We start from the raw sequence: 24,142 nt of genomic DNA on the forward strand, positions 1-24,142 counted from the left end.
AATGACACGAAAGGTTAAACTATTAAATAAGTATGTTTACACCAGTAATGCACTACTGGTTAACATTTAGCATGGGGCAGTCAGGCTGGGAAGGGAAACAGCACAGTGCCTCAGGAACAGGAAGGAGGCAGGGCATGTAGGAGGGAGGGAGGAGCAAAGGTTGGGTGGGGCTAGTACCCATAGTTAGTCTGCCACCCTCCCTTCCAGGGAAAAGCCTTACTTACAAGGACAAAAACAACAGCAATAGTAAAACCTGGTAAGGATCCCAATAAAGCTGAGAACTACCACCCAATAGCATTATTATATGACTTACAAATTATTATATAACTTACAAATTATTAGAAAGACAGATATCTAATAGAACTTTTCAGATTCTAAATGAACATATTCCTCCTGAGCAAGCAAACCAGGTTTAGACCAAACAGAGGATGTTGCTATCAAATCATGGCCCTGACTACCAGGATTTGAAAAGTCACTAAAAACTGTAGCTGTTTTCCTTGATCTCTTGGCTGCGTATGATACAATCTAGAGTCAAGGACTTACTTTAAAGTTCTTGGACATCATACCTTGTCTAGTAAACTAGCAGTTTTAAGACAACTTGCTTAGCAGTTGATAGTTTCAGATTTTTTCTGATAACATTGAGTAGGCCACATAAATTGAACAACGAACTCCCAAGGGGATCAGTCCTTGCAACTCTGCTGTTTAATTTTTACATTCATGACCTCCAGGCATCTTCTCAAGAAAGGTCATACATGCTGATGACACAGCCCTCGTTATGCAACAATCTTGTTTCTCCAGAGCAGAAGCAATACTCACAACTGATCTGAATACTTTAGAAACCTACTTTAAATAATGGCATCTGCACCCAAGCCCTGGGAAAACGGAAGTGTCTACATTTCACTCGAACAATAAGCAAGCTAATTAGCAACCCATTATTGTTTTCAAAAAGTCAGCTCTTAAGTTATAAGAGTACTCCTAAATTTTTAGGAATCATCCTAGATAGAACACTGTGCTATAAAAATCACTTAACTATGATAGCAGCTAAGTTAAAAAACTTGTAAAAATTTGCTCCAGAAACTCACTGGGACTTCCCAGGGAGCTGATGCTGATGCACTGAGGACAACAGCCTTAGTGCTGGTTTACACTTCGGTGGAATACTGTGGCTCAATTTGGTTAAATAGTGCTCACACTGATAAAGTTGATAGTGACATGTAACAGACTGAATCATTACATGAACAATTTCATCTGCCCCTCTTCAACAGCTCCCTATTCTTAGAAACATACATCTTCCCTCACGAAAAAAAATGCCTTAATTAAATTATGAACTAAAATAAAAAATAACCCACAGCTGCCTATACAAAAGATTTCTTAAACCCACATCCAAGGCTAAAATCTAGACATCCCAACTGGAGAACAGCAATTCAACTTGAGCAAGATTCTTTTAACATCCAAGATGCCTGGATGCAAATGTGGTTCAATTCATCCCCTAACACACAAAATATTACTACAAATCCCACTAAAAGACAAGCCAGCTTTTATCTCCCTAGATGTCTTTGGTTTTTTCTAAACAGAATCGGGACAGGACACAGCAAATGTGTATTTCTGTTACATTGGTAGGGTTGAACTAGCTCACAGAACTGCAATTGTGGTGACTCCTTTCAAACTTTGAATCGCATCACCCCTGAATGCTCGCTTCATACACTGAATGGAACCCTATTGGATCTGAACAATACTACACCTAAGGCAATGAGCTAGCTGCGAAATTTGGACATAAAATTGTGAATATATTTCTCCTTGCTTTGTGATCACTGTATCATCAAGTGCTAAATAAAAAAAGTGGCTGCAGCAGGTTGGGAAAGCGGGCTGCTGTCACCCCTGGCTTCATAGTGGGCTTAGAAGTCTGGTGGGACCTGGTGCCACCTCCCCCCAACTCAGTCAAAGGCCGCAGAGAGTGGTCCCCAGCACCAGCTGTGTCTCAGCGGGTCTGTGAACAGCCCTTGTCGCAGCCACCTGCCCGGAGCAGCGTGGGGAGCCATCTCCCCTGTGGCAGGGTGGGGCAGGCGCCAGCCCAGGGCTCTGCACCCCCCAGCCAGGACTAGGCATGCATTATTAATCAACTGTTTAACCGATATAACTAGAGATAGTTACATGGGTAATTTTTTTAACACTATTTACACCTCTAGCATGTATACATGAATGGAACCCAACTATGTCAGTTTTGTAAGGCTCCTAAATATACTGGCATTACAATTCCTTCCTTTTTTGTGCACTTGTGACAAAATATTTAGCAGAATTTACATGTTCATTGGAATCTGACAGGCTACGCTATGAGTGCTTCTGCCATGGCCTCGTCATTTTGATTAAAAACACAGAAATCAAATCATGATAAACTACACTGGAATCTTGGTACAATTTTTTAATGTAGTTTATTGAATTAATAATGTTTACTAACAATACGGGTAATTGTTTTGTATGGCATTACATGCTAATCCTGAAATCTTCATTGTATTAACACACTGTGATCAATGACAACAAAGAGAACATATTTTTAAAAGACATTGCTTTGAACTCTGGGAAGTACTAAATACAATCAAATTAGATCCCTACTCCATGAATACTTGCCTACTCAGAGAAAGTTACAGGTTCTGGGCTTTGATCTGTACCTGCAATTATTTCCAAGACTATGCAACAAAGCAAGAGTACTTTATTTCAAATCCTCATTCCCCCAAATCAGACTCTGTCACTGCAATCATATATTGGAAGATTTAGACACAAAAACAAATTTAAAAAAAAGAAATCAAGAAGTTCTGCATCTTCCAGCAACCACCACACTTTAAAACAAACTTTATTCAATGTGCAGCCATACAGAAGTTGTGCATCCAGTACACAGAGGCTTCAGAAAACCTTCCATGTTTTAGTTTTCAGATGTTACTGATTTTGGAGCTGCCCAAGTATGCACAAGTCATAGGAAATAACAAATACTACAAATACATAACAAATGATGCAAAATCAATGCTTACAAGAATCGGAGCACTTGAGAAGTCTTGCCACTGCACTCACAGGAGCACAGGGAAGTTGGACTGGAAGGGACGCCCAGGGGTCACCAAATCCTAGGAGATCAGAGCAGAAAGGGCCCTCAGGAGGTCACATCTAGTCCAACTGCTGCTCACAGCAGCACCACATCATCCCAGCCAGGGCTTTGTTTTAAAAACCTCCAAGGATGGCGATACCACCACCTCTCTGGGCAACCTGTTCCAGTCCTTCTCCACCCTCCTAGTGAAGAAATCTTGCCTAATATCCAACCTAAACCTCCCTCGCTGCAACTTGAGCCGACAGCTCCTTGTCGTGTCACCTACCCCCGCAGAGAACAGTCTCCCGGGGGCTGCACTGAGCTGCCGCTGCCCCTCTCCTAGCTCAGCAACCCCGGGCTAGCCCACCCCCTCCCTGAGGCAGGATCCTCCCCACCCGACACGCGCCCCCGCGGGGCACCGGCCCAGGCTCCGAAATTAAGCCTGCAACGCAGCCCGGGCCGGGAGGCGCTCAGCCCCGCCGCAGGCCCCGTTCGGCCCAGCCTTTTCCCTCCTCAGAGGAGCGAAGCCGGGCGAAAGGGCAGCCCACAGCCGCCACGACGCAGCCCCTTAAGTCCCTCCGGCTCGTGCCCTCGGAGCTGGGTGGTAGAGCGAGCCGAGCCAAGCCGAGGATCCCACCTCACCTGGGCTGCCTAACGCCTTCGGCTCCCACCGTTCTCAGCCCCAACCGGCGAACGCGCCCCGCACAAAGATGGCGGCGCAGAGGCGTCCCTCCCTCCCCGCCCCTCACACACGTGGGGCGCCCCGCACAAAGATGGCGGTGCGGAGCCCGCCCCCAGTCTACCCCTCACCAAGATGGTGGCAGCAGCGGGCCGCGCTTCTGCCCTGGGGCCTTCGCGTGGGCAGAGCTTAGGGTTGCCAGCACAAAGATGGCGGCGGTGCGGGTGCACATTTGGGGCTCACCCCTCCACCCGGCTCCGCGTTGACCCCGGAAGCGGATATGCTGCTGGCTCCTAGCAGCCGTCGTGGGGGCGGGGCGGGGGTTGGAGCGGGTGGCGAAGGGCTGCTGCTGCTGCTCGCTGAGCCCGGTAGGTAAGGGGGGGCGCGGCCTAGAGGAGACGCGGAGTCCCCTGAGGGTCCGCCCCGCCTCGCCCCACCCCGCCTGGAGGCACATCGCCGTACCCCGCGAGGCCGAGCAGCGCTCGCCATCCCCGCCTCTGTGGTAGGGAGCGAGCGAGCGCGCGCCTCCTGCTGCGGGTCCCTCCCTGCCTCTCCTTGCAAATCCCTCCCCGCAGGCCGCTGTTGCTCCCCACAATGTCCGGTGCTGCCCCCTGCCAAGGGCAGAGCGGGCTGGAGGACGGGCCGAAACCTGCCACGCCCTGCTCAGCTTCTTAGTAGAGGCGAAGGAGGAGGGTGCCGGCCCGCCTCTGCGCCCTCTGTAACCCCAGGCTTTGACAGCCTGCAGAGAAAAGGCCGGGAGAGGTGTAATTGAACACATCGCTTTCATTTGACAGGGGATGCCAGTGGCAGGTTGTGACTGATGCGGCCTCAAGGTAGTTTCGCTTAATGAGGTTATGGGAGAGAGAGAGCCATGTCCGAAGAAGCAGTTAGAGAGACGCACTTTTCTTTGAAGACGGCAGCTTTACGAGTGTTTCATCTTCCCCTTTCCTGGTATTATTCTCTCATTCAGGTAATGAACGTAATATTGTGTTATCCTCATTTGTGGCATTTTCATGCATGGATCTGAAATGGTGTCAGTATTTTAAACGATTGAGCTCCCGGGGGGCATAATATTTGGTTACATCTTCATTAAACGTTTTCCCCCAGGAATATCTTTGTTCTGGTTCTCGCCCAATGCGAACGCATGAGAGACAAAACTATTTTTGTTTGTTTGTTTGTTTTTCTCCCTTCTACTCCCTCAAGTCAGTTGTATGTCAGATAACAGAAATGACTCTCTCTGCAAACCCATAGTCTTCATTGCAGAGTAATCATTGCAGCATTGTAGTACTTCTGATCAAACCAAATATCATGCTCTTCAGTTTTGTTTTTCACAAGAAAATTTGTCAGTTTCTTAAAAGTTTAAATGCAGAAGTCATTAACCCAAATAATCGTATTGGGCATGTTCCAAAATCTTTTGTAGATTGTAGCTATTTTTTCTTTTTTGACTGTGTTTGTTTTGATGAACTATTGCATCAATTGTGAAGATTCACCCAGCTGACAGTGTTTTCGATTGATTTACAATAAGCGATATACTACTGAGAGATGCTTGGTTTAAATCCAGTCTGGTTTGTTTTTTTAATGTCAATAGTCCCTTATAGTTGAACATAACGAAGCTTTAGTTAATCACTTCTTTGGCTTTTATGCAGATGGTTTTAGCACTGATTTATTGCCATCCATTTTCTTGGTTTTATATGCTAATTTGCTGTATGTAAAAATAGTACTGGTGGATAATGAATGATTTATCTTTAATAGTAAAGAGTCCATTGTAGTCTTAGTTTCCAGACTCATAGAGCTTAGCAGCATCATGGAGTTGACACTCCCTGTCTGCAGGGGAACGTGTCCCTAGAACATTCTTTAACAGAAAGTTAGGGTGGAGAATCAATATTTGTGCTTTGACTACAGCCAAGGGAGGAGGCAGTTCTTAGTCAGATATAACTAGGGCATGTTTCTGAACAACACAGTGAAACCAAACCTGTTTAAATAACTGTAAGCTTTATGAAATGGGAAAACTGCTTCCATATTTTTTATTCATAGAAAAAGTCCACGTTCTGTGCTGTAGTATGTTGAAAAAGATGCTACTTTTCTATTAATATAAGGAGGGAGATTGTGAACTTGTTCTTTATTTAATCCATGCAGCCATCCTAATAGGTGTGAGCATAAGCAAAATACGATCCATCATCAGGGCTCTGGCACTTTTTTAAGAGGAAATATGTTACTGAGTCATTAATGCGGATCCTGATTTTCTCTGTTTAAAAATTCAAAAGTCTCTGATTAAAACCCCACAAATTCATGTTTTTTCTGCCATTAAAATGGAATGCCACTATATATAGGTATCGGCTGAACACAATGTTTTATTGATATATTTACCAGTTTAAAGCAGTGTGGAAGCCTACCAGTGCCTCAGTCATTATAATAAAATAAATTCTAAATACCTATAAACTTTGGCATTTAATTTTTGTATTTTTTATCATAGAAAATGGGAGCACCTCCTGCCCCATTCCCTCACGAGGACACGGGTCCAGCTGCAGCTGTCCCCACAGTTGTGTTGTGGCACAAAGCATCACTAATTTGCTGTTGCTCTGCCCCTGCTGTTGGCCCTCACTCCTGACCAGCAGCCCCTGACTGCCCCCGACTTGCTTTCTCCCGGCAGCAGCAGCGCCCCCCCGCACCAGGCCACAGGTCCAGCTGAAGGTGTTCTGCCTGATGCTTTGTGGCTTTGAGCAGTGCTGGCCTTGCTTTTCTGCTCCCTGTGCCCAGGCCCCAGCGGTCTCCATAACCTTCCTGGGAAGCCCTTGACAGGGCTTAGGGACTGGACTGGACTGGACTGGACTGGGCCTGCCTCTGACTGGGCAAGCCCCTTCTCTTCTATGCTAGTCTCCCTCTGCAGAGGCAGCTCTAGGAGGGCAGGGGGGCTCCAGGCCCAGTTCTAGTGACCATTTCTATCTGGAGCACCTCCCCACCCCACCTTTCTCTCTTGTAGACCCTTCCCCATTGCCATCCCCAGCCCATTACATATGCACACACACATAGACCCTGCTGCCAATTCAGTCCTCTTTGCAGGGCCCCCAGCCAACCCCCAGCCCTCAAAAGCTCTACTTACCCCAACGGCTGCAGGAGGGAAAGTGAGTCTGAGCCAGAACTGGCTGGTCTTAGATTCTCAGGCTTTGCCCCACCCTCTCCAGACAAGGCTTAGGGTTTTCTGCCCTTTTGCAGGTAGCTCTTGCAGGCTGGAACTCTGCCCACCTGCAGAGAGCTGTTTGCAAAAGGGAAAACCCACAGTTTCCTTCAGAAAGGAAAATCCACATTTTTCTCCTTTAAAGGGGAAATCGATATTTTTCTTCATTTTTCTGCAGGAAACAGAAATCCTAGATCCCTAGTCATTAAATCTCAATAACTGTCCAAATCCAGTGGCATTGATAAAACCCTATTTTATGTTTTAATAATACAAGCTGCCTGAAACATCTTTATCGTATTACATAAATGTATATGTGTACATGTATATGTATGTATGTGTATGTATATGTATGTTTTAGTACAAATATTAAGAAGAGTGAATATTCTTAATATCTCTCATGTGACTACCCCAGGACTTTGAATTTTTCCAACATGGAAAAAATAAATTCCTTACTAAGAGCTTTCTGATTGCGTGGTCTGTATGCTGTATTGGTTTTTCTAGAGCTCCTGCATATCTCAAGTCTTTTATTAACTCTGGGATTAATTATACATCCCCGGAGATTCCAGTGTATGTCTGTTCACTTGTTTACCATCTTCTGCATGTCCAGTGGGATGGAAAAAAGTCACAGAACATCTAGTTACAGTTATTAAAACTTCTGAAATGTAACGTCCACTTGGTTGAAATGCATTTATAAATGCATTTCTAATTATTATATGAAATGAATATGAACTTAGGTGTAATATTTTGCTTAATTTAATCTTTCGTACAGTGTTACTGCATCTTTACTGTTTTTACAGAGAGTGGTTTTTTTTTTTTAAAGCATTAAAGTACATTTTGTGTTTTAATACCTGAGCTAAATCCTTTGCTTTGGTTTAGATTAGGAGTGGATAATTATTTGGGCAGGAGGGTCACTTGGGGAGTTTGGGTGTGCTGTTATGGGCTGGGTCAACATTCCCTCCCCCCACTCACAAATACTCACCAAAACTCCCTTTGGCTTTGCCCTGTAGCCCGGCCCTGTGCTCTCATTGCCCAGTGATCCCAGGGTCGCCATGGAGGTTGGCCTGGACCCACATGGGCAAAGCATGCTTCAGGGGCGACGCGTAGTGGGTGCACGTGCACCTTGTGAGTATGACAGTGCACTCCCTGCTTGCAAGCGATTGCCACTTGCCATCCTGCCACTGACACTGCCAGCGGCGTCTGTGGGCAGTCCACGATTGCCCCTGGCTGCCGGGAGCACCTGTGGGTGGACAGTGTCATCAGCGTCTGCTGGAGCTCCCAGCTTACTGCCGCTGTCGCTGCTCTCCTGCTGCTGCCAGCATAGCCATGCTCCCACAACCACTGGGGGCATGTGCCGTTCATGGCACGCTTGGTCAGGCAGATGGGGGGCTGTGGGTGGGACTTGAGCAGGATGGGCAGGCAGGGTTGGGGATGGGATGAGGAGTATGGGGCAGTGACAGAGCTGTTATCCACTTCCTGCATGCTCCTGCGCATGGAATTGGCATGTTGCAGGAATGTGCAGATAGTGGATTTTGGCTCTGTCCTGGGCACTGCAACTGCCTCCTCATCCCAATGCTGGCCTTGAACCTGCCCGTCCATCCTGCTCCCAGATGCCACTCCCTGCCCTGCCATGACCGCATCCCATCTGTCCAGATGCAGACCTTGCCCACATGGGTCCCAGGCCAGTCTCCATGGAAGTTCTGCCCATCTACTTCATCTGGTGCCCCCAGTGATGGGTGTGGGGCAGATGGGTTGGGGTACCCAGGCAGTGGGGCCAGGTCTAGCTGTGGTGGCAGAGACTGGCAGTGGCAGCTTGAAGGAGCCATCAATGTGGGGGCATCTGAGAAGTGAATCCAACCACTGCACTGCTGCAGCCCCACACACCACATCTTAGGCTGTCCCCTGCGCAGAGAGCCACGTGGGGCCAAGGGACTTGCTGCAGGCCAGAAAAATCCCTTGGCAGGCCAGATCTGGCCCACGGAATGCGTTTTGCTCACTCCTGCTTTAGATACAGTCAGTAAACATGAGGTTGGGGATGCTGCCTTTTCAGTTGTCTGACCCAGGTCAGGGCTCGCAGCAGCAAGGAACTTCCCCATCCAGCCCCACTCTGCCTTACCACGCCAGGTCCCACCTGTGGCACAGTGGAGGCCCTGGGGAAGGGCAGCAGGGCGGGGAACCCTGAGCCTGCACTGGGCAGCCTGCATCTGTGGGGTATGTGCTCCCTCAGGAGTGCGCACAACAACGGGGAGCCAGCCCCGCTCCCTTGACAAGCTGCCTGCAGACCCGTCCCACTCTCTGCCAGAGTTCTGCAATCACACAGTGCAGCCCCACATACCACATGGTTGGGCACCAGCCCCAGCCCTGCCCAACGTGAGACTATGAGGGCCTCGATTCCCCACTCCTGCCAGACTTACCTGCAGGAGCTGCTCTCCAAACTGCCTGGAAGCCATGTGCACATATATGCACATGGTGCCCCCTACCAGCCTGCCCTCCTCCCGTTCCCACCAGCCCCTTGCGGGCTGGAGCTCTGCTAGTCTGCCGAGAGCTGTCTGCAAAAGAGCAAGATCTGTGTGCATCTCCTTCAAAAGGTAAAATCCGTGTTTTTCTCTGATAAAAGGGAAATCTGTGTTTTTTCCCATGGGAAATGGAAAACCTGGATACCTGCTCATGATTCCTTGCATTATAGTAAGCTTGGTCACTCTGATTCTTTCCTAGTGAACTGAAGCAGAACTACTTTGTCCTGGGTGGGTGAGGGCGGGTGGAATTACCTTACATTCTCCCTGAGAAGTGGGTAGGTGACTAGCTCCCCTGGCCAGGCTAGCTAACCCAGGAGCAGCACCCTATAATAGCCGTGTAGTGAAGAGGTGCTCTTGATGTATTTCAGATAAATCTTTCTCCTGGGTTGAAGAAGCTGTTTGCAGTAACAGCAGTGAGTGCAGTATCTGTAATTTTTCTGGCCCACCATTTTAAAAGAAGACGAGGAAAAAAAAGCCGGAAAGTGTCACCATGGGAACCAGGCCATCTTTTACTAGAATGTACAAAAACAGTTGCATCGGAAAAAGGTACATGGGGAAAACCAGAAGTGCCTTTTATTTTTCGTCTTCTCCATGGGAAAATTATTATTATTGAAGTAAACCCAAAACTATTTACATTTTAATTCTAGGGTGAGTGGATGGGAAAGAGAAATGTGTGCATTTTGTGATACTAATGAAGAGAAAGCGTAGAAACAAAAATTAGAATGGTGCTTTACCTTAGGCAAAGAATAGCTCTGCATGCTAATGTTTTAATGATCTCTTGAAAATGCTCTTTGAATCCAAAGCCGAAAGCTAACAATCACCTGTTAAGCTTCAAAATGTTCTGAAAATCCCTCCAAGGTTGAAAGAAATGGAGTGATTGCTTATAGAACTAATGTACTTATTAAGTTCTAACTATTGTTCTTGCAGGTGTTCTAACTACATTCATATATGTAAATAGTTAAGTAAGAAAAGGTTCATTGTGGTTCAGGACTAACTATTGTAATGTACTGGATTAGACAAAGTTCTGGGTAAAGCACCTTGGGTACAATGATTCCAATTGCAGACGTTTTAAAATTGGTTTATCTGTTTGTTAGGTTCCAGTTGTTCCAGTAGCAGACAAAACTTGACCCTTTCTTTGAGTTCAGCCAAAGAAAAAGGATCTCAGTCTTGTATCTATGCAAATGGAGGACCTTTTAGTAAATATTCTGGTTCAGTACAGAGTTTGGTCTCGGTAAGTATAAGCCATCTTTAAGGATTTCTTGTACAATGAACTAAACAGACTTCTGAGCTTTAAGTTCTGCTGCCTACTGTGAATGCACTCAATGCTTCTGTTGAACTGATATGGTTTGCCTATACCAGGAATGCTAGGCATACAGAAAGATGTCATCTATGGGGAAGTCTAGCTTACTTTCTGTAATAAGAGCAACGAAACAAATTCTGTGCTCTGTAGATCAAGCATACAGCCAGTAGGCCAGATTCAGCTTGTAGAACTGTCCAATCTAGTGCATCATTAGCCTGGTGGGCTACTAGAAGCTGGGAAGTATGGCCTGTTGCAGAATTCAGGATCTGTGGACCCTAGTAGACATGGCAGTAGGCACCAGCCCTCCAGTTCCCACTGCTGCCCTAATGCAGATTCCCATGCTGACACACCCCTCTGGATGTGCGCTGCTGCCCAGCCAGAGCCCTGTGCGGCTGCATGCCCCCTGCTTTGTGCTGCAGGCTAGCCAGGGTTCTGTGCTGCCACATGGCTCCAGACCAGTGCACAATTCCATACAGTTGCTTCTGGCCACATGGATCTGGCCTGTGGTCTGGATGCAGCCTGAGGTGATTTGACACCACTGTTGTAAACTATTAGTACAGCACAATTCTGAGGAGCTCACGGAGCCCTGGGGCTGAATAGCTCTTGTGCAAGGAGCAGTAACAAAAAAAACAGTTTTCCGTAACCTTTCAGAGAATGCCAGGAAGGAAAGGAATTGGCAGCAGCCCCTCAGTTTGAGTTCTGGTAAGAAGGGGAGTTTTTTCTCTTCTACAAATGCCTGGTATATACTATGGTAAAGATCAGTGTCATTTAGGCTGTGGATGTTTACTAGGTTCTTTTGACTTCTGTGAGGTTATGCTACCATGGAATCAGATAATTTGGGCATTCACCATCAAATTTAACTTGGAATTTCTCCACTTCTGAAGCTTCTTCCTCTTCTCTTGCCCCCAGTTGGAGAAAGTGAAGCCAGTTACACTCTACTTCAACTATCCCATGTTTTTAAAGACTCGCATACCTAATTCTTTCCTCTTCTGTGCCAGCTGTCCTTGTTCGAGCAACTTTTAGTACAGGGATCTTAATAATAAACTTCTCTACATTTGAAAAAGTCTGGTAGCCCAGTGTTAACTCTGGCCACTGTCATTAGTGGCATCTGTGTCAGGCTACTTACAGACAGTCTCTGCTCTCTCCCAGAAGAAACAACAAGTACTGTATACAGATGTTCAGGCCTTTTCTCTCAAAGGAAAAATGGCTGCTCCAGGAGGGAGAAATCACTTCCAGGAGAGTTTAACTTATGAGAGCAAATGGGTATACAACTTACCCTTCTGAGAGAAGCCACAATAGTGTTCTCCCCCAGCCCAGGAACAGTGTGTAGCTTGGCAGACTCTGCTATTCCAACTGAGCAGGGAGCAGAAAATGCCCCATTTACAATTCTGTATTTTGCTGCAGGGAAATATAAGCTGACCCTGAGCAATCTGGGTCAGCCAGTCAGGGCTGCCCTATGTATTGCTGCTGTCTATCTCTGGGCAAACTGAGGGGGCCTGTAGAGCATCCTGAGATGTGTGCGCAGGCCCCTCCTGGCTGCACAGCATCAGCACAGAAAACTCTTCTTCAGGGGCTCAGCATGTGAATGTATGTTCAGGCATCTCTGAATAAGTATGTCTACCAGGAGAGCAAACCTGGGAAAATTCTCCCAGGTCATTTGAATGTGTGTATTGTTTTAGTTTCCAGTCTCAGTTAATGAGCCTTTCACATCTCCTGCATGTTATAGGCATCTGTCATGTTGTGCAGAGAGCCTCTACATTAGTTGCACTTGCTTTGTGGTTTCCTTAGTAATCAGGATTTTTTTTTTTAATTAAATGAAAGCTGAAACTGAGGAATTATTGCAAAGTCTGTCCACACCCAGCAACTTAATTATTTATGTGCCTTCTACTCACCCACTTCCAAAGGAGGCTCTGGATTACATATTACAAATTTTGTTAGGTTAGTGCTAGTACTTTAGTGAAGGTGTCTCCTTTGGCCCACTGTGATGGTAGATTGGGATCATAAGCCATGATGAATGTATTCTCTTGTCCTGTTAGTGTATGCACATTTTTACATGTATAGGGTTTTATTGACACCTTTCATTTTGTAATGAATTTTTTTTCAGCTAACGTTAAAAAAAAAAAATCAGAGTGGGATAGTTTGCATTATATACATGCTTAACAGCAAATGATAGAAATTGTCCAGTAAATGTCAGGCTTAGAGAGATGTATATTTTTAAAACATTTTTCATATGAGTTTATAATTGTTTGTTAAACAGTTTTGAACAGTGATTCTTATCACTGATTATTTTCTCGGTGGGATAATGGGTTATTATTGATTTGATTTTGTCACAAAAATGAATTAGCTAGTGAGACGAAGTATCATCATATCCATGATGTAGTTATTAATATTGGAGTTAGGTTTGCAAAGAAACATTTCTCTTGATCTGAACAGAACCATCATACTTTGAAAAATAATTTGTTGCTGAAATTAGGGAAGTATCCCTGATTTGTAGCTGCATGAGGAAATGCTACTGCATCAAGACAGATCAAGTCTTTGTTTAATAATGCACCCAATTTTTTAGGTTCAAAGTGCCACCTCCTGTCACAGCTGTGCTTGTGCCAATTCCAATTCATGGGATAAAACAGATGAAGATGATATTAAACTTGTCAATATTCCAGTTACTACTCCTGAAAACTTGTACTTAATGGGTAGGTTATAATAAAATGTGATGCCTGTAAGTTTTGCTTTTTGCTAACTATTTTCAGCTACTTTGTTTCATGGTAAAATTATTCTATGCAATATTGTCATGATAGGGTTTGAAGGGGTCCTGCTATTATTAATCTTTCTACTATATGATAAAGGTACTTCTTCCTGGTACAGCTTGAATACCAAAATGTTGGAATGATTTTATCTGAAGATAATTGGAATTAAGATGAGAAATGATATTTTTATTGCTGAGTGAAGTGAAATTTTTCCCTGGTAAAGCAAAAACATGTATATTTTTTAGTTAAATAAAGAAATTGACCTTTCAGTTGTAATTAACTCAGTGGGGGCTTATCTGTAACAAAGTAAGTAAAAGACAGAAATTCCTACTGAACAGCTTTGTTGCTATATTTAATCATTGCTCTGTAAGGAACTTCCTTCTGGTTTCTACTAGAAATTTACATTTTTTTTAATTTTTTTTTTTGGGAGAGAAGAAAAGCTTTCCAAGTATGATGTATTTAAGCCTTTTATACCCATGGCTGGTTGGAAACACTGAAAAAAGATGCAGAGGGTGTGTCTACACAAGATACTTGACTGTGAAGTAGCGTAGTTTACTGGGCAGTAAGCATATGCGTCTATATGTGCACATCCTTACAGTGTAGTAAACCTTGCTAATCATGAAAAAAATTGCTACTTGCATTTTCAGGTAGGTAAATTTGCTACCTGCAAATGCAAGTAGCAAATTTTACTTGTAATTGCTTAACTGCTCAGTAGTGGTTGTGTAGAAGCCTGAACAGAAGCAAATTTGCTCCTGGTCAGCCAGCCACCAGGGGGCAGGAGATTGCTCCCTGCCTGCAGGAACTGCCTGCTGCCAGGGTAGGCTCTGCCACTGGAGGCAGCAGGGAGCTCCAAAGTCCCCCACCTCCTTGCTCTGAGATCTTGATCAGGGAGTGGGGATTGGAAAATTTGTGGAGCTGAGCAGGAAACAGGCTCTCCAGCCCCCACCCTATAATTGTGTAGCCAGGGGCTGGGAACTGTCCCAGTCAGGGGCAGGTCCCAGATCTGTGCCCCAATTGGGTGATTGAGGCATGGGGCTTGGAAAGAGCTACAGGGGTGAGGCAGGTCCCAGCCCCATGCCCCAATCTGTCAGTAGAGCATCTGGTAGCGAGCCTTGAGCGGGGAATCTCGACTCATCCAGGGGCTCACTGCTAGCTGTGCCACCAGTGGATCAGGGCAGGGGCCTAGAACCTGCCCCACCCCTGCAGCTTTTTCCAAGTCCCTTAACCCGATCAGGGAGCCAGGGCTGGGAGCTCCCAGTTGCGGGGGCCAGTGGACTTTGTCTCTGCTCCTGCAGCAAGCAATCGCCCAGGTCCCAGCCATGGTCAGGAGACAGCTGTCTCCTGGCCTGGTGCTCCCTGCCAGCCCCTGGGCTAGCACCCAGGGGAAGCCCAGAGCTCCCCCTGGTGGCAGCAGGGGCCAATTGCAGGGCCCCAGGAAGCAAGAGCAGTTTGCTGGCACTGGTAGCAAATCTGGTCCCGCTTCCTTACACATGTAGACACCTGCTGTGGTGCATTTACTCATGAGTAAACTGCTCCCAGATCTAACGCACATGTAGACACACCTAGAAGCTTTGATTTAATAGAATGCAGATGTTGTTTTTTGGGTTGTTTTTTTTTTTTTTTTAAAGGTATGGAGCTTTTTGAAGAGGCCCTACGTCGGTGGGAGCAGGCACTGACTTTCCGTACCAGACAAGCTGAAGATGAAGCAAGTTGTAGTTCCATCAAACTAGGAGCAGGAGATGCCATTGCAGAAGAGAGTGTAGAAGTAAGCATTAAACTGTGTTGTTTAGTTTCTGCTTAGCCAGATCACTCTGACAATTAAATATTTTCAGCTTCTGCTGTGATAATGAAACTAACTCCCTCAATTCAAGCTTGCTGCTTGGAATACCTGCACTCAGAGGACCTCCCTACCATACCCTTTTCCCCCAGTCCTATTTTGCTAAGACAATCAATGCTCTCTCATTGTTTACTACTACTATTACCACCACCACTGCTATCAGTTTTACCATCATAATTCTGTCAGCAAGTTCCCTACAGCAAATCCCTAGGTCACTTCTTTCCTATGTAAAAATAATTGATAACTGTAACTATGCAGTAAAAGCTGTTCCTGGGAAGAAAGATTCATTTGGAAATATTGTAATAAAATAGAATTGAATTTTACTTTGTTTAACTTTTGTTTGTATAAATTCTAACCTAAAATGCCAGAGCAAACACTGGGTTATCCTAGGTGTTCATAATCACTAGCGTAAAAAAGTGGTAGTAGTAATAATTTCTTTTTTTTTTCTTGATTTATTTATTTTTTTTAATGCAGGTGTTATTTTACTTAATAGGCATGTATGCCTGGTAATTTAGGCATCCTAGATGCATATCTTATCTGATATTACCCTTTTCACTTCTGTTTTAATGGACAGTTAATGGAGTGCTATGAGCTCTTTGAAGCTTAATATTTTTAAAATGATAAAAATAACTGCACTTGAAGGGCATGCACCAACTGCAGATGCTTCCTCTGACTAAGATGCTTCCTCTGACCTCACATGCACAGGTTTATACCCATAAACTTGCAAAGAAGAATTTTTCCAACTATTTGAGTTGGTCTAATAAAAGATAGATTTACCCAAAGAACCTTGTCTGCCTGTGTCCTTAGACCAACACAGCTACAACCTGTACCCCTAGAAAGATATATGATTTTCTGTTTGCTTATAGTCTAATTCCATTATGTTTGCAGGATATCATTAGTGCTGAATTCATTCATAAGCTTGAATCCCTTCTTCAAAGAGCTTATCGTCTCCAGGAGGAGTTTGAAGCCACCCTTGGTGCTTCTGATCCTGCTTCCCTAGCTAATGATATTGGTAAGTTCTCTTACTTTTACATTTTTATCTTTCTCAGTAGGATCATCATTAGTGCCCCCCCCCCAACATTGCATATGCCAAACAGTAAGTACATCTTCCGCACAGCAGAGTTGAGCTTTATTTTGCCAACTGACCTTTTTTATTGAGTCAGTTTCCAAATTTTACACACACTTATAAATCAGAATTGGCTTGAAGGATTACTTTTTGCATATACGTGTGTGTATCTTTTTCAGGATTTATCTTAACTCAGTATGTATGGTAATGATATGTATATAATAAGAATAAGAACATTGTAATATTTGGAATAACCAGTTGAATGTCTTGGTTCAAAATTCTTTTATCACTCAGCTCTCTAAACTGCTGATGACAGTGGCTGAAATGTCACAAAGAAGTAGATGAGGGAATGGGGAAAATTGGAGGGCTGTGACAAATAGTTGTGCATAGATCTGCAAGAGAGAGAGATGAGATCTGGCAGTTGCCTGTAGGTAAATTGGTCCATAGTTATTAGTGAATTCCACTAAATTATCTGTTGGGTTAGTTTCCCCTTTTTTGTGGTCTCATAACATTCTATTGTCAATGATTGAAAGAACAGTAGGAAAGTATTTCTGTTTCAATTGTCAAATACTTTATTTTTCTTTTATTCTTTTTCTTCTTCCTTCAGCTGTTTAACTCCTTTTTCTTACCTTCCTGTACCTGCATTAATATAAACACCAAAAAATTAAGTCAGGATTCAGAGCATAACAATCGCGAGTTGAATTTTTTCCTTAAATAATATTTTTTTGGTTTACAAATTTAAAAGCTAATGAACAGTGCCCACAGCCAATAAGCGTGACACCTGCACCATAGTAGAGAGCTCCAAGGTTTTCCTTTACTCCTTCCTTAATGCGGGTGTTGCAGCAGCGGAGAAGACAGGTTAGAAGAGAACAGAGCTGGGCTTTCCCCCTCCTATGTAAAAAACAAACAAACAAACACAAACAAACAAAAAAAGCCTGGCAGCTTCTCTTGGCTCCTGAAAGAGTGGTAGGAGAGCAGTTGCTCTGATTTAGATGTTCTCCCCAGGAAGTAGATAAGGCTATTAACCATCTCCACCCCCTACTCCCCACCTCCCAAAAAACAACCACCAAAAACGAACAAACCCACCCCCCACAAAAATACTAGTTGCTCATTGTTTCTGTTGGGGGAGAAATACATATGTATTTTGTGCATATGTGCGCACATACAGTCTAAGTGAAAAGAACAGTATTAAAATTGCAGTCATCTACTTATGTTAAAGTCTTGTGGAAAGTATTGTGTAGAAGTATTTCTGCCCTTTCCATTCTAGCCTCTCTGTCTGTTCCTCAGACTTCGTACCTTAATGAGTCTTTGTCCAGCCATTTTCAGGCTCCTTGTCCAGTCTTTTATACCAATCCTCCCCAGCGTTCACTTCTCCTGGTTCCTAGTTCGAGTCCTCTCGTCCTGATTTCTTAATTGAATCTGCAGTCTTACCTAGATAATGCCAGTTTTCCTCCTCTTTCCATAACACATCCTGGCACCTTACCAGCTTCTCCTGTGCTGCTGCTGCTTGGCTGTCAATGAGAGGGAAATAAAGAATGTAGGAAAGACTTTCTTTGCTTTTTGCATTTGGTGCCTCTTAAACACACCAAACATATATTTTCAAACAATAGTTTGCTCAGCTCTGGCTTAGAGCATGCCCAGTGTTGGTAGAATTTTAAGTATATTTAGCAGCTAAGTTCTGCCAAGTGTGAGTCTTAACTTGGCCAAATTTGGGAAGACTGAGAAAAGGCAAACAATAAAACATACCTGGCACAGAGACTCACTTCCTGCTGAGGCCAGGAGCAGACATTACATTTTTATCAGTATAAATGATTGAAAACTGGTCTGTACCTGTAACAGAATAGAAGTTTGGTGGATAGACTGGTTTAAAAAGGCACCCCCCCAGGGAATGTGTGTTCTGCTTGCGACCAATCTAAACTATGCTGATTGCACAAAATGGTATAACTTTAAACTGATTCTGGCTTGGGGTTTTTGAATGTCTGTACCTGGCCTGAATGTATAGCCCCTGCTTCTACACACGGGGGTGCTAGAGTTTTTTAAAGCAAACTTGAAAATAGTCAGGTTTGTAAAATGGGCAAAATCTGTCTGGTTCTTTCTTCCCGTTGCCTTCCTGGCCCTGTTTTCAGGAATTGCTGAATTGTTTTAAAGTTCACCTTTACCCTAGGAAAAACACAGATCATAGGCTGAGATTTTTAAGTGGTTGAAGTTACAAGCAATTAAACATAAGATCTTAAATGGCAACTGTTGGACATACTTCTTAATGGAGGTGGTCCATAATACACAATTTAATTAAAAAAAAAAAATTCCTAAAATGTGAAATGTCAGGTGTTCTTAAAAGTACAGCAACTAAGCCATTTTAAAATTTAACTACAGTGGTCAGTTGTCACTGACCTAAGTGCAAAACATTGGGATCAGTTCTTTATGGCCTTAAGTTTAAATTTTGAATGTCACTAGGGGGCAGCAGTCTGCATTTCTTGAGCTTTATGATATTCTATAACCCCTAAATAAAGCTCTTAGCAACATGGGAGTTAAATTTAGGTCAAAGGCTGATTCCTGGCATGTTTCTCTACACCTGTTCCTGTAATTCATAAAGCAAAAAAAGGGTTTGGATATATACACAGAGACCTGAAATGACGGTAGTATAAATGTCCAGTGGCACATGAGGTGCCAGTGAACGTCAGCTGTTGAATGTCAGTTTACTTGTAATTTCCATTTTCTCAACGGGGGAAAAAAGTTAATAAGTTTTTAAACCTTGCCCATGAAGTAGAAATCTAAGGGCAGAATATGTCAATGTGTTTTAATTATTGTGATTAAGCAACAAAGATTTCCTTTTTAAGATGAATTTTAAGCTGATATTCCATTATTATATGTGACTATGGCATTACTTGTTTAGTAAGAATATGTTCTAAAGTAATTGCATTCTTTTCAGTGTTCATTCTCTGGGATGAGTTTTGTAGCTCCCCTGGGGAAGAGCTTGTCAATTGTCTGACCCAAATTATTATTATCAGAAAACATTTTTGAAGTGGGATATGGTTATTTTCTGTACTGTGTGAACTTTTGAAGTATAAAAACACTAAATAGGATAAACATTTAGTGTTTGAGAAAAATGGATCTTTTAAAATTATCATCTCATCATTTTTATTACTACTTTCTGGGGGGAGGAGAGTTAAGGAAACGTATAAGAGAATGGAGAAGGTTAAAGGCTCTTAAAATCATAGAAGTGCAGGGCTGGAAGGGAACTCACAAGGTGATCTAACCAGCCCCCTGCTGAAGGCAGGATCATCCCTGACTAAATCATCACAGCCAAGTGTCTGTCCTGTCTGCTCTTGGAAATGTCCAGGGATGGAAACTTCCTAACTTCTCCAGGTAGCCTGTTCCAATGCTTGATCACGCTCACAGTCAAAGTTTTTCTTAATCTCCAACCTAAATTTCTTCTGCAGCAGCCTTTGTTCCTAATTCTGTCTCTTATAGACATAGAGAAAAAATCCTTTCTGTAATTGCCCTTCAGGTATTTGAAGACTATTTTCAGATCGCCCACTCCATCTTCTCTTCCAGGCAGGGCCATCCCTAGGTGGCGGGAGACCGCCCCAGGCCCTGTGCTTTGGGGGGTGCCCCACAGAGTTGGGCTGGGTGACTCTGCTCTGCTGCCGCAAGCTTCACATGCGGCTGCTTGCTACCCCCTGCTCCCCTGCTGCCAGCACTTGGTGCCGGCAGTTTCTTCGCATCCAGGGCATGTGGGATTGGGGCTGGGGCAGGGCCCCGCACAACCTGATTTGCTCCAGTCCCCGCGCCCTGCTCAGGTTGGCTCCGCTTCCAGGCTAAATAATCCTAATTCTTTCCTCACAACTCACGCTTTTTCAGGCCTCTAATCATTTTTGTTGCTCTGTACTGGACTCTTTCTGATCTGTCCACATCATTCTTGAAATGTGGGGCCCAAAACTGGACACAGTACTCCAGGAGGGCCTTGCCACTGCCAGGTAAGAGTGGAAGAACCACTTTCATTTATCTGCAAGTGACACTTCTTTTAATACAACCCAGTATGCTGTTGCCTATTTTTTGGTTTTTTTTTTTTGTTTTTTTTTTTGAAGAGCACGCTGGTGCCTCACATTTAGTTTATAGTTCATTGTAACCCCCAGGTCTTAGTATGGAGACTAACTAGTCACTTCCCAGACTGCCTTTGCGCATGCAATTGTTGAATTCCAAGTGGAAGACTTTGCACTTGCCCTTTGTTGAATTTAATTTGGTTGAATGTAGACCATTTTCCCAGTCTATCCAGGTCATTCTGGATCCTGGTCCTACCTTCCAGAGTGTTTGGAACTCCCCCCAACTTGGTGTCATTCACAAATTTGCTAACTGCACATGTAATCCCATCATCCAAATTAGTATGTTTTATACAGGTACCAATTCTTGTTGTCTGTTTTGGGGAATCTGACCTTGATAAACCTAGTGAGATATCTCTGGGTGCCCTTGATTCTTGTTTCGTTTGTTTTTAGAGCTTTCATTTTTAAAAAGTATGTGCTGCCCAAAAATATGTAAATGTACACATTTCTGATCCATTTCTGGGTAGTATTTTTCCCTGTGAATTGCCTTTTAAAAAATGTTTGAAGCACAAAACCTTATTTCTCAAATTTTGTACCATCATGTAGTCTTCTAATTGGGCTTGTGCACCATATTTATGACTTCCTTGGTTTTTTGTTTTAGATAAACTGTGGTTTTCTGTGGCCTTAAGAGTAATGAGGACGGGAAAAGGCACTGATATTTCAAAGATTCCTTTGGTCAATAACATTAATGATAGGTACTTCTTGTTCCCAATATGTTTTTAAAAATACCTGGGGTCAGGTGTGGTTCCACTGTTCGATGCATGTGGTAAAGTTGTAAATAGTAATGTAGACAAAGCAGGAGTGTTCAGTGCCTATCTCTTGCATATTTGAAAGGAAGCAGGGAGATGCATCCATCCTATATGTTTTCCTTGTAGGTTTCGACAAGGTATCGACTATGCTTGATGTAATAGATTCAGAGGCATATCATCTATATCATAAGTGCTGAGTGCTTTATTTCTAAATAGACACATGATCCTAAGAATGAAAAACAAGTGTCCTGGGCTATAAGCAGAAAAAAACCATGGTTTTACAGACCATGGTATCTTTTGGTGCAAATATATGCTATTGATGCAAATACACTCGTTTTGTGTTTTGAGACTAGTCGCTCGCAACTTCAGTTTCTTCTACTGATGAGCTATCTTGACCTTTCTTAATAGAGATTCAGTTGTCATCATAAATGCATGGTCAAAACTGAGATTTCTTCTTAATTCTGACACAAACCTTTCTCTTGCCACTTTTTTGGTTTTATAGATAAAACTACTATTCTGCTAGTAAATCAGGTGTCTTCTTTGACTTGTCCCTCTCTCTGGATCTCCTATCTCTAATCCCACTTAGAAGGATACACTTTTAAAAATGGCATCAATTTTTCAACGGACGCTTACATGTTATGTCTCTAAGACTGTCTCACCATGTTGTCCCATGCGGGCTGTCAGCTGGCACTGTCTCAGCCCATCATGTCCCTCTGCCCATCATCGAATTGGAAGATCTTCTTGGTAGGGGTTCCCTTTTTCTGAATGTGTAGATCAGCAAACACAGTGGGGCCCTCATGGATTGAGACCAAAATATGAATATTTACTATTATTAGTTTACCCATATATTTATCATTCCCCTTCCCTGCCAAATTGCAAAGAAAACAGGATTAGTATTTGTCCAAGTATTACTTAATCCTGTTTCACTATCTGTGGGATACTCTTTTTGGAACTTCTAGGTCCTCAGTCAGACTTCGCTTGTGAAAATGAAGTGATAGTCTGGAGATCATTATCACAAGTTATATTTTTAGTATCTTCAATATAGTACCTTGGATCGATCTTTTTTTTTTCTTTTCAGAATTTGTTTACACCTGCAAATACAAAGTAATTTTCTTAAACTTGTTAGGCTTCTTATTTAACACAAAGATAACCAGGATTCCTAATTACTACTCATGTTATTTCAAATGGGATCGTTGTACATCAGTGATCATTGCACAGCAACTATATGGTTTGGCACCCAACTGTACACAAGGGCACAAATACAGAAATGCAAGAGAGTGACCACTGAGGTCTGTGGGACACATCAAGCCTTAAATGCTTCCTCTGAAGTAATGCAAATGAGGAATGACAGTCTTCTGATAACTTTGTACACTATGGAACCATGTATGTACCAGGCTATATTTCACTGTAATTTTGTAGCAGTGATCACTACTTCATGTACACCATTTTACGTTTATTTTCCTGCATATTTTGGGAGTGTGGAGGGGATTGATTATATTAAACCTTCAATACTAGCTATTTTGATGCTTATGTACATGTTTGTCATACCAGGTTTTTTTTACTATGTTTACCAACAGTGGGATAGAGAGAAATAAGATTCATCTTAAAGTGAAAAAAACTACTTTTGCTTCCTCTGAAGTAATTGTGGCAATTTTTAACCAGTTGATATTTAGATATAACCAACAAGTTCTTCCTTTTATTAAAAAAGGATCACTCCATAATTTGTATGCAATTGCATGTATACTTTATAAGTGTGTAAGTGTACTTGTAGCAAGAGGAACAATACTGCCCAAATGACTGCTTGTACTGGCGAGAGAAATGTTTGTTATTATTTTTGTCAGGAGTAGAACTATGTGAAGTTTTACGCAAACTGATGATCAATAGCATATTTTGGCTTTCAAAAATGGGAATTAACTCTAGTAAGAATTTCTCTAAATATCAAAAGTAGATTTTGTATAAAAAGCATTTCAATAGAATGCCCCTTACATTCTAAAGCAGCTTTGCAAGATAAGTAGGGATAGTTGTTCCTGGGCTGTTACCTTGATTAATTACGCTTGAGTATATACAAGATTATATACCCTTCTATTATGATTTTTTTAAAGGTGGTTTAATATAATGTGTAAGACTGCTTAAATATGGTGGTTAGCCTTAGAGTGCAGTCTGCTTGGTAATCTCAGACTTTTAGGTTGGTATTAAGTGAAATTAGAAATGTTCCTGCATTCCTAGACTTTGTTGCTGATGTTCCTGATAAAATAAGCAGAGGTTTCTCATCTCTGCAAAAAGACTGAACTGTTTCAAGGCCACTTATTTACGTGCCATTGGCAGAGCTCTTGGAAGACCTGTTTTGAAGAAGAATACAAAGCTCCTAGGTAACACTTCCTGGTAATGGTACTTCTATTGATTTCTCTCTGTCTGTTGCTTCAGTAGGGTAAGCTGTGTGTGTGGAGGAGAAGAAACTAGCAGAGCTGCTTAGGAGGGAACTGGGGGCTAACTGATTATGCACTTAAGTGCTATGCTGACTTGAGACTACTCATGCTTCATGTTACTGTCTCATTCATTTTAACTACAGCAGGTTTCTTAAAGTGAAAAACAGATCTGAGGTATGAGGAGAAAAAAATCTCTTAACCTTTTAACCTTCACCCCATAACCTGATAAGAACCCTTCTCTGCTTAAAATCTGTTGAGGATTACTGTTTGCATTCTCCAGAGAGGGGGCGTTGAGGCTGGGATTTGGAGGAATAAAGTTAACCCTAGATGGGGAAGCACTAGAATTAGTCTTCCTTTTCCCTACCTTCCAAAATGACTTTATATTTCGGGTTATTCCTGCATCAGAATACATAAATATGCCATCGCACTAAATGGTTGGGTTGTTCCCCAATTGCTAGGAAATAGCTCTGTGTAATAGCTTTG

At 43.2% G+C, this 24,142-nt stretch overlaps 2 protein-coding genes across 8 annotated transcripts in view; one reads left to right on the forward strand and one right to left on the reverse strand.

Annotated features, from left to right (window-relative positions):
- USP33 (ubiquitin specific peptidase 33) overlaps positions 1-3,799 on the reverse strand; it is a 63,942-nt gene extending 60,143 nt beyond the window's left edge. The window contains exon 1 of one of the 4 annotated variants that reach the window (XR_002094666.1): positions 3,021-3,377. The gene's annotated coding sequence lies outside the window, so the exon portion shown is untranslated. Of the gene's footprint in view, positions 1-3,020; positions 3,378-3,712 lie in introns of those variants that run through there. The other 3 variants (XM_019501474.1, XM_019501473.1, XM_019501476.1) reach the window with 3 other exon arrangements.
- A 279-nt stretch (positions 3,800-4,078) lies between these two features.
- MIGA1 (mitoguardin 1) overlaps positions 4,079-24,142 on the forward strand; it is a 67,164-nt gene continuing 47,100 nt past the window's right edge. For 2 of the 4 annotated variants that reach the window (XR_002094673.1, XM_019501496.1), the window contains exons 1-6: positions 4,247-4,719; positions 9,806-9,983; positions 10,532-10,668; positions 13,301-13,427; positions 15,110-15,246; positions 16,207-16,330. Coding sequence is in view for 1 of the 4 variants with exons in the window: in XM_019501496.1 (XP_019357041.1) it covers positions 4,621-4,719; positions 9,806-9,983; positions 10,532-10,668; positions 13,301-13,427; positions 15,110-15,246; positions 16,207-16,330 (802 nt within the window). In the remaining 3 variants the exon portion in view is untranslated. Of the gene's footprint in view, positions 4,122-4,246; positions 4,720-9,805; positions 9,984-10,531; positions 10,669-13,300; positions 13,428-15,109; positions 15,247-16,206; positions 16,331-24,142 lie in introns of those variants that run through there. The other 2 variants (XR_002094672.1, XR_002094671.1) reach the window with 2 other exon arrangements.

This window comes from Gavialis gangeticus, unplaced genomic scaffold, assembly GCF_001723915.1.
Source record: "Gavialis gangeticus isolate Ggan-Ray unplaced genomic scaffold, GavGan_comp1, whole genome shotgun sequence".
NCBI classification, from domain to species: domain Eukaryota; kingdom Metazoa; phylum Chordata; order Crocodylia; family Gavialidae; genus Gavialis; species Gavialis gangeticus.